This window comes from Trichoplax adhaerens, genomic scaffold (assembly GCF_000150275.1).
Source record: "Trichoplax adhaerens TRIADscaffold_2 genomic scaffold, whole genome shotgun sequence".
Lineage (NCBI taxonomy): Eukaryota > Metazoa > Placozoa > Uniplacotomia > Trichoplacea > Trichoplacidae > Trichoplax > Trichoplax adhaerens.
In genome coordinates, this window is record NW_002060944.1 from 3,188,423 (window position 1) to 3,199,585 (window position 11,163).

Sequence of the window (11,163 nt, forward strand, 5' to 3'; positions counted from 1 at the left end):
GTAATTCCTTTAGCTTTGATTTATTGAATCGTAGTTATCATCTAGTGTCTTTCCAAACTGTCAATTTTATCCATGTAAAAGCCACTAATTGACCATTTCACATCAAATTATGGAATAGAGATTTAGTTATCGTAGTAATATAAAAATCTTTACGTTTGAATGAATTTAAAATCACATGGCAATTAAAATTTTTTCTATTGAAAAATGCATGATTCATTAATTGTTATAATGGTCATGATAGACATTAAAATAGTCAATAAGCAAACACTTTATAATGGATTGGCCACTTAAAATACAAAAAGGTCTGGCATATCTGGCCATAAATCAGGTAAAATATTCATAGAACGTATTTGTAATACTTTATTTGCGTAGATACTTAAACTTCCGGGGATATTACTACTTTCAGTAAAGACATTTGATCTAAATATCAAACTAGAACAGAAACTGCAATAGTATATTACTGATTGAATCATCATCATCCTGTAAGACTTAATATTAGACCAGATCAAACTCTCTAATGACGATATTAAATTCGTTCAATCGATAGAATTGAAGTATTTGTCAAATTCCGTAGTAGAATTACTGTCTGACCCTATTAACGTATTGAATAACTAACGTGAAGAAGATGAAATATTAATAATTTAAGACAAAATGGATAACCAGTGTTCTTAATACTGGTATAATCGACAGTTCATTATTATTAATCGACTAACTAAAATTAATAGTCAAGTTACGTAAGCCAATTAACCTTTATTATAATTAGATTAGCTTTAATAACATCATTACTATCGATAAATTATTACATTATTATTTTGAATAATAACTAGAAACGTGCTCTCGCTGAATAGAACAAGTATTGAATTGAATACTGTTATCTCATAATTAAGGATAATTTATTTTTCCGCTCTTTTTAATGATTACTACCTGTATTAATCTCATATTCTATACAATACAAAGAAATCAGCTATGGAATAATACATTAATATTATGTCAACATGGAGATTTATTTGCTAAACAGGGCGCGTCAAGAATAAAATTTAATTTAAATTAGTTACAAATCTTATGATCTCACATAATATAAGATGTTATTTTGTTAGGGCCCGTTCATACGGAGGGTAATCACTTTGAGGAAAGTAGATTACCAAAATGCGTCTATTAATAGTGCTCTTTTGCTTTATAGGCTATGTTTCAAGTCAAAGCAACGGTATGTGGTAATACTAATATATAATCTTGGTATCTAATATTAGCTAATGTAAATGATATTTTAAAGCTATATAGATACTATAGATAGCTAAGACCATACATCAATTACATATTTCTACGTTAACTAAATTTTTCCATCGATATAAGAACTACCACATGTTGCTATCTTTCCTTTATTGCTAGAATTATTTCGTTGAAACCTTGTTAAAATTAATTGCACACTATTTTATGTTCAAAAGCTTTACGTAAAGTCACTACGAAAAATATTTTTTCTAAAAAATCAACTCTAAATGCCAATGTAGTTCTCATCTATCTTACCTATGCCTTAATTATTTCGTTTAAATATCTATTCTTCTTAATTTAATAGTCGAAAATGATATATTCTTCTTCCTAGCCTTCACACAAATCTTTCGGAAGATTTCAGTAATTTCATCCGCGCCATTTTCATTTGTAATTTTTAATACAGATCATCTTAACACACACACTGATATAGAGTTTCTCGGCTATCAAGCTTTCATTCGCAAATAATATCAAAGATTTAAGTCTGGCATAGATTAAAATAGATTAGTTAAGTATAGCTATAATTAAAAGTTACCGCCTCAACGAGAGAATATATCGTTTATAACTATTAAATTAAAGCTTGTAGACAATTGCTGTTATTCTAAAAAAAGCTCATGACTGAAATAATCATGAAATTCTCCTACTGCTTTGATAAAATAAGTCTGTATGAATTAGCGGATTCCATGAATAGATTCTACAAGATTCAGAGTGATAATTAAGTGTATTTTAATATGAGAACATTCGACGTAGTGAAATAATTTTTCTGCTCTACTGGCTTATCAAAAGTAAATCACAATTGCGAAATTTATTAATGCGGTATAACTTGGTAATTATCTTTTAGTATGAAAATCTAGTTGTCTATAATTATATAAGAAAGTAAAACTTGAGTGAAAGTGAAAATTTTAAAATAATCATGAAAACGTGTCCAAATCCTAATGTTGCCTCAATTCTAAAGGCTACATTTCGTGATGAGCTACTGTCAAGTCATTAAAATTCCACTACTTTATATCCGATTGCAAGCTGTCAGGACATGAATAAATTCTAGTAAAGATTTGATCTTTTTGGACATTTATTTGAATAATTTCATTCTAAATATTCGTCAAGTGCGTTAATTCTCGACCTTTCATGCCAAGATCAACATTGACGTTACCAGCTGTAATTGTTATTATAATTACTTTAATCTCATGATCCAAAATAAATTACTATTTTAATCCTTTTGAAAAGCGATTAAGATTAAATTAAATTATATCCAAACTGGATGTAATTTGCGAGAAAAAATGGAACTAAATTTGCAGTTTTGCTGGTGCCTAATTGAATTTGATCCGCCGTGATTTTGATCTAATCAAGAACTTTTCCTCAACGATCTAGAACATTGAAATGTTTTTTTCTTACTTTCTTCCGGACTATGCAAATAATATCAAATTATCATTAAATAAACAGTCAACTAGAGTTATCGTCTAAATATTAAAAGTTGAATTTCTGACAACTTGTTGATCAAAAGAAATCAATCTTTTCTTTACAATTCTTATTACTAAATAACATTAACTAGTCAATTATTGCAAGAACAAGCCCAAACGTATGTTTTTTAATATCACTTTTGGCAGTAAATAATGTCCCTTCATTTATATTAATTAAAAACGTTAATAAGCTGTCTATGGGCATGGCCTTAGGTCGATCAGATCACAAATAGTTATACTTTATAACTGTTTTATACCTTGTTCTGCTGGTATTGATAGGTCAGGTTCGTCTAGTTGGTGGGAATACTCCTAATCAAGGTCGAGTCGAAGTCTATTATCAAGGAACATGGGGATCCGTTTGCGATGACTATTTCAATATCAGTACTGCTAATGTTGTCTGCAGACAACTCGGATACAGTTCTGCTCAGGCAGCCAGATGTTGTGCTGCCTACGGACAAAGTGCTGGACCTATCCTATTAGATGATGTGTTTTGCAATGGTGATGAATCATCCATTACCCAATGCCAGCATAATTCGTGGTATCGCAATGATTGTGCACATTCAGAAGATGTTGGTGTTGTGTGTACAAGTAAGAGTGATTATGCGTTATATAATATTTCGACTTACAACATTTCTAGTATCGCAGCTATAAATTTTTACGTAGAAACGATGAGCAAGAAATTAATCAATATAAAAGTTACTTAGGATTTTACTATTTTCTATCACTAATTGTAGTTGAATCCAACTGGGATCCGTTTCAATCAAGTAAGCCCAGTATATTATATAAATTAAAAATTATATCCATTTTCCTGCTGGGATACTTGTATATTATCTAAAATCTTAATCTCAAATTAGATTCCTTCGCTATACGTCTTGCTGGGGGAAGACTACCTCATGAAGGTCGTCTAGAAGTTCGTCACAAGGGCCAATGGGGAACCGTTTGCGATGATTATTTCAACAGAGTTACCGCTGATGTTGCTTGTCGCCAATTAGGTTATACAGGAGCAGTTAATGTAGGCTGTTGTGCGGTTTTTGGACCTGGGTCTGGGCCAATCTGGCTGGATGATGTTAAATGCCAAGGCCACGAATCATCTCTTGATCAATGCAGCCACAGACCATTCGCTTATACTAATTGTGGACACGGAGAAGATGTTAGCATCACGTGTAATCGTAAGTTTTCATTTTAGATAACATTTCGTTTGGTGCCCATATATTTCATAAGAGAAAGAACTAATGATGAATTACAACTTGGATATAGCTTATTATAACAGTACAACTGTTACGCCAGTTCCAACTGCCTTTTATAGTAAGTCGTTCTATCCATTATATTCTATTTGTTGTTCAATCTTAGCTTAAACTAAATTAAAATAGCAGATATATTACGGCGGAGGTACTAGATCTATTTCGCAAGTATTTCTATACAGCCATTTAACATTTAAATGTAATTATAAATTTGCAATGCTAAATATTAATCCTACTAATACAAGATAAATGCAGACAAGTGATTTCGATTCTAATCGTAAATTATGAAAATACAGCATAGATAAATTGAACGATAGAAGAGACTTTAACGATTAAATTTTTTAACCATTTATTTATGACAATAGCTCCAACTCCACCAAGAAATCTTACAGGTTTATTGCACTTACCTATTATTAAGGATATCTTAATCTTAAGCTGAGCATATACGATCTTGACGCTGTAATTCTTATTTTTCAACAGGAAATAGTTCTTGCTCTTCTGTTAGGTGTTACAATGGTGGCTCATGTTTGTCTCATAATAATACCTATATGTGCGTGTGTTCTGGAAATTATTACGGAAACAATTGCCAATATGGTAAAATTGCTGATAAATAGTAATTACTAGTGCGATAAATATAATTGTAATGATTCGGTAGCTACAATGGATCCAATTTAGTTCACTTAGATGGGCTGAATAAGGTTCAAGAATTTGGACTATAGCCTAGTTTTAATGGCTAAAAATTCGAAATAAATTTAACAGATAGCTGATTGTTGTTCAAGTATTAACTGTTATACTATAGAGCAATGCTGAAAAACGTTCACAATTTAGATTGTAACATAGATTTAATAGCATATTATTCTAATAAATCAAGCAGATAGCTGATTGTAGTTGAAGTGTTAGTTGCTATTCTATATAGCTTTACGAACCTATTGATATTAACACTCGTAAGGGTCTTTAGGCTTTGATTACATACAGTATTCCGCGAAAGATCTTGATAATTAATTTGTCCATGCTACATAAAATAATGATACTACGTGTGTAATATAGATTTGGTACGCTATTTAAGCCTATGCGAGCCAATTAGAATTATTAACTTACATAAATATTACTTTTCCGAGCCGTATTCCTATAAGAATTTCACGCAGCTATTACATAAAGCGTCAATTTATTACATTTTAAGATATAAATTCTTATATTGCATTCATTTCGAACCGTATTCCTTAAAGAATCCCATGTAGTTCTTACATAAGGCGTCAATTTATTACGTTTTAAGATAAAAATTGTATACAGCGCTCTAATAGCAGGAGTAAATTAAAATTTATATCCGTTTCTTGACCCTATTCAAAGCCGGTAGATTTGATTTACGACTTGTTAATGGGCCCAACTACGCCTCTGGACGTGTAGAAGTCTTATATCAAGGTACCTGGGGTACTGTATGCGATGATAACTTTGGTTCTATCGATGCTGGGGTTGTTTGCAAAGAACTTGGCTTTATGTATGCCGTTTCTTCTTATAACAGTGGTTATTTCGGTACCGGCAAAGGACCAATTTGGCTTGATGATGTAGCTTGCCGTGGTAATGAACAAACCATTGCAAATTGCAGCCATAGAGGTTGGGGAAATCACAATTGTGGCCACCACGAAGATGTTGGTGTAGTCTGTCGTGATGGTAAGTGAATGAAATCCATAATTACGGTATGCTTCTCGAAATAATCATATGGAGATAAAGGTGATAAACTTACGTAGCTATTTTTGATCAATTATTTTATTCCTTCATTGTAGTAAATTACGTTCCTGCCAGGCTGGTTGGTGGTAGTGGACATGATTCTGGGCGATTAGAAGTATTTTATAAAGGTGTCTGGGGTACTGTATGTGATGATGGTTTCAGTATGACCAATGCTGATGTTGTCTGCCAGCAATTGGGTTTCGTCAGTGCCATCAGCTACAGTAATGGTCAAAATTCAGGACAAGGTGTAATTTGGCTAGATGATGTCTACTGCAATGGTTCGGAGAGTAATTTAGCGGCATGCAGACATAATTACTGGGGACATCACAATTGCAATCATAGAGAAGATGTTAATTTACGTTGCTTTGCTGGTATATCAATAAATAAAATCTCTTATAACACCACTAGATATGAATTATTCTACATTTCTAAACTTTAAATGGCTTTTTGCCATTAAAACAAATTTATCGCTAACGGTTGTTCTATGATTAATTAATTATCTGTAATCATATAACTTAGGTGCTACGCCAATACCAGAAGGGCCTACGCACGGTAAGTCATTTCCGTATAGTTACGTTAACTGATTGCAAATATCTAAAACTTAATATGCAGGTTTTTAGTTGCATTTTTACTCTATTGTTGGGCTCAATTACTCCTTTTATTTTCAATCTGTCTGGCATAAATTTACTATTGTTAAGTTTCAGAATACTAATAACATATGTGCTTCTTCTTATTAAATTCATAGATTATGACCCATGCTCATCCAATCCTTGTTATAATAATGGCGTATGCTACGTCAATTTTAATAACACGTATACCTGTTACTGCAATAGCAATTACACCGGAAATCGATGTCAGTACTGTGAGTAAAGAAATCGTCTTTTAAATCATTTGAAAATTAGCAAGGCTATTCCTTCGTTTTATTTCAACTTCAATTTGGGGTCACAATCGTGCAAAACCTAATAGTTCTTATTGGAATGATTTTGCTATCTTTTATAATTAAACTGGCATTGACGGCAACAATATAGATATTAATCCATCCACTCCATCAACTCAAGGTAGGGAAATAACCCACTTTTTATCGGTTATTCCCAAAACTTAAATTTGTGCTCGATCTATTTGTTAAAATAATTTCAGTTTTCTAATACTTACACTTTTCTTTTTTCATACTGTAGAGCCAGCTAGTAAGTAAAGATGCATGGCAAGATAATAATCTACAATAAAAATTACGATCTTTATCAGGATTTATATAGAAGAATCAGCAATTACTTGACTTTTAATTACTGCACTGGTATTTAACCTCCTCAATCGCAGATGTTATCAGCGCTCTAAGCTGCGATTTTGAATCGAACTTTTGCAACTGGCGCTACCCAAGTAGCGCTAATCATAGCCATGTATTTCAATGGACTAGAAGATATGGGCATACACCATCTGCTGTTACCGGTCCTTCTCATGATCATACCTTTGGATCACAATCAAGTTGAGTAGCGATAACTACAACAATAATTTACTCTTTAGACTTGATATATACTAGTGTAGTGAATAAGGCTACAAAAATGTATAAGATTTGTTCCGAATTGAAAGCGATATTGGCTAAGATATATTTTATCAAAGATATAGATTTTGAGCTTATCGCATCATTTGTATCGACTACTTTGATTATACGTGCACTTTAAAAGTTGTATTACTACTTCATTTTAAATGTATACTCTTATTGATTTAAATAGCTGGTTGCTACATTTATACCGAGGTATCCTATCCACGCATTAAAGGAGACAAATTTGTTATTGAGAGTAATGCGATCTACATTAATCAGCCATTTTGTTTTGGCTTCTGGTATAATATGAACGGAGATACTATCGGCCAACTACAAGTAGAAGATATTAATAATCATATAGTCACAATCAGTGGCAATCGAGGAGATGTATGGTATCAATATAGAACCACCCTTCAACCTGGCACTCATAAGGTAGCGTATATACTTATTGTAAAGGTATATCGGCTATTAAAAACATATTCACCACACACGCTTTTTCTAGCTTATGCCATAGCTTCCAAGATATGAATACTCCAATCATATTTATAGCTACTGTATTTATAGATATATACTGTACACTGTATTTATTGATTACATGAAATATGGTTTATATGTTTCACTTTATATTTTACATCTGGGAAATAACTTCTGCAATTATGTAATAATAGATCCACTTCATCGGAGTTGCTGGCAGCAGCTTTACAGGCGATATCGCCATCGATGATGTATCAGCAACACTAGGACATTGTGGTAAGTTATTAATGCTTCTGTATCCAGTTACAAGATTAATTGAGTTTCCAAATAAAATTGATTAAATCGTTCACAATTTTTGTACGTAAAAGAAATAGAATACTTCCAGTTTTCGCATATGAATAAGTGAATTGGTGAGGCCTATTTTGATCTTTTAGACGTCTCATTTAAAGGCATATTAATTGAACTATTGTATTGTAATGGTTCAAGAGCAGGAATCTATATCATGTAGGCACTGCCTGAATCAAGCGCTAGATATACTTTTTTAAATAGCTACGTAAAATAGTGTAAAATCGACGGATATATAAGCCATACTCGTACTTTTACTTCATCCATGAAAGGAGATACTACGTGTGATAAAACCCTTTATTCCAATTAATGCTTTGAAAGTTAAACTTGAGCTAGTAGATAGATATAGCCCTCAAAATACTTAAGCTGCTTTCAATTGCAAGTATCCATTCCCTTTGTAATAATATTCTCTGATATTAATTTCTGCTCATTTTCTTATATTATTCTACAATGCTAACAACAGAAAATGAAATTCGACTAGTAAATGGTGATAGTACATCAGGTAGATTGGAAATATATCGCAATGGTATTTGGGGTACAGTCTGCGATGATCATTTCGATATGACAGACGCTTTCGTGGCATGCAGGCAATTAGGCTTTTTATCAGCCGTAAGATATTACTGCTGCGGCCATTTTGGATACGGTAGCGGTGCGATCTTGCTTGATGATCTGCATTGCCAAGGTAACGAAAGTTCCCTTAGTCAGTGTTCACATCGCGGTTGGGGATCACATAACTGTGGCCATAGTGAAGATGTCGGCGTGCAATGTTCTAATGGTAGGAGAAATGATATAATAGAAAATGACGTACAATATTGAACTTATAAGACACATGTTCATATTATCCCTTCCTACCATAAAATAATGATATAACGTAAATCTGGCATTGTCTATCGGTAATATAAAGTTGCTATGACAATCTACCTACCGTACATGAGCGCCGAGTAATATTATCAATATATCCTGATAGTAATTAATTACATTGACTGTAATTGCATAAATAATATGTACTCATTAGCAGTATATTTTACAGTATATGCATAAATACCATGAATTATAAAAATGTTGGCCAATTTTCGTAGAAAATTGTTTGAAAATCTGTTTTAGTTTCGGTACATACGGTATATCATAACTTGTAAGTTCGTATCTTTGTAAGAGTATTGCCCTCGCAAGGCAGATTTGTTGTTCAAGTACTGCAGTACCGTAAATAAGTTTTCCATCTCATATCTATCACGTTACAATTGCACATAATACCTACGAAATATTTATTCTGTTCGTTATGGCTGCACAAATTGTAGTTAATAAATGAATGTGCAAGCCGAAGCTTTAGATTTCTTGAATAATTTTACGGGTTTTAATTACAACTCACTTCTCGCATGTAGCACCTGCTCCATGTTTTTCTAATCCTTGCCTCAATAATGGTACGTGCTCTGCCGCTAATGCTAGCTACAGTTGTTCCTGTTCGCCAAGATACTACGGAGATCACTGTCAATACTGTTAGTATATGTATATAAAAATTAACCTACCATATTAACATGTGCAAAGATGATAAATCTTTCAGATTAGAAATAGTTTTACTTACTTTTACTGGCACAATCAAGTTGCTATATTTACAGTCGAATTGCTTTTTACATTTTCTTGTTTTTTCACAGATAACTATCTATTTCCCACAACCGGTAAAAATCATGTAATCTAAGCTAGTATATGTTCATTATTTAAACTTTGTAACCTGAAGTACAGTAAGCCTTTATGTTATGTGTGATTTAGAATCTGCTATAACGTTATAATTGCTGTATTTTCTAACCACACTCGACTGAATTTGTGTTATAGCATATAATCCATGTTCCTCAAATCCTTGCTTTAATAACGGTACATGTTATAACTATAACACGTCCTATTACTGTGGATGCCAAGGAAATTACTACGGCAACAGATGTCAATACTGTTAGTATATCAGCTTATAATGACATTTAACACAAATTTCATTACTTTTATAGTCTTATATTAATAATTACAATCCATTGAAAACCTATAATCAAATTTAAAAACATTTATAATAGCAAATTTATCGTATACCGCACCAAGTCTTTTCAATTTACAACAGGAACCATTGTCTATACTATGAATACACCAGAATGATTCTATATAACCCATTATTGATAGCTATAAAATTTATAGTAGTGACGATAAAAATATTAATAATCCTTAATTTCTATAATTACCATAATATACCATCTTTTCCCCATAGATACTAACCCGACTACACCTCCATCATCAGGTAATAAGATCTACAGCATGCACAATATCTAAGATGTATTGACGGGTTATAAATTCGCAGCAATGTCACTAATAATGGCGTGCGAGAAAGTTTCCAAGCTGTTAAACATGCACTATTTTTAGATTAACTCTATGAATTTATATCGCAAACATCGATTCAATCTACGAAAGCCATAGATATAGTTATTAAACTTATTATTATAGTTCTGGTAATGTATAATATGTGTGTTCATCTATGTCACTCAGATTATCTTCGACAACTAAATTGCAATTTCGAGTACGATTTCTGCTATTGGCGTAAACCCAACGGTAATTCTTCTTTAGCTTGGACAAGGCATCGTGGTCAAACACCCAGTTTCAATACAGGGCCTACGTACGATCATACATACGGAAATTCTTCAGGTTTGTTAACCACCGTAAGCAAGCCTTAATTCTATCTTACACTTGTAATGAGATAATAATCGCTTGTCCTAAATAACAATTAAGATAAGCGAGTGGCGTTACAGCTAGACTAATAATAGTTAGTCTTAGCATCTTATACAGCCAGTTTAAAAATTTTTTATGTAAAAACCTTCGTACTATTGATGCACTTTTTAGTTAAATATGATCAGATACTTCGTAAGATCAGCAAATAATAGAATATGGCATAGAATATTTAAATATTGAAATTAATGAATATTAACAAAAACCTATGGCATATTTATAGGTTACTATATTTATACTGAAACTTCATCGCCAACAGCCAACGACGATGAATTCATTCTGGAAAGTCCGTCCATGTATAGCGCCAGCCCATTCTGTTTCTCATTCTGGTATAACTTAAATGGTAATACAATTAATCACCTCT

General features: G+C 32.4%; 1 protein-coding gene across 1 annotated transcript in view; it reads left to right on the forward strand.

Annotated features, from left to right (window-relative positions):
* Positions 1-274: 274 nt before the first annotated feature.
* The window catches only part of TRIADDRAFT_53242 (uncharacterized protein), a gene marked incomplete at both ends in the record, with an annotated part of 17,540 nt that continues 6,651 nt past the window's right edge, over positions 275-11,163 (forward strand). The window contains 17 exons of the mRNA XM_002109295.1: positions 275-328; positions 1,181-1,211; positions 3,000-3,308; positions 3,455-3,484; positions 3,575-3,889; positions 4,327-4,353; positions 4,442-4,555; positions 5,309-5,629; positions 5,743-6,057; positions 6,206-6,238; positions 6,432-6,548; positions 7,414-7,679; positions 7,892-7,973; positions 8,506-8,817; positions 10,288-10,317; positions 10,563-10,718; positions 11,023-11,142. Of these exons, the coding sequence (XP_002109331.1) occupies positions 275-328; positions 1,181-1,211; positions 3,000-3,308; positions 3,455-3,484; positions 3,575-3,889; positions 4,327-4,353; positions 4,442-4,555; positions 5,309-5,629; positions 5,743-6,057; positions 6,206-6,238; positions 6,432-6,548; positions 7,414-7,679; positions 7,892-7,973; positions 8,506-8,817; positions 10,288-10,317; positions 10,563-10,718; positions 11,023-11,142 (2,632 nt within the window). The remainder of the gene's footprint in view (positions 329-1,180; positions 1,212-2,999; positions 3,309-3,454; positions 3,485-3,574; positions 3,890-4,326; positions 4,354-4,441; positions 4,556-5,308; positions 5,630-5,742; positions 6,058-6,205; positions 6,239-6,431; positions 6,549-7,413; positions 7,680-7,891; positions 7,974-8,505; positions 8,818-10,287; positions 10,318-10,562; positions 10,719-11,022; positions 11,143-11,163) is intronic.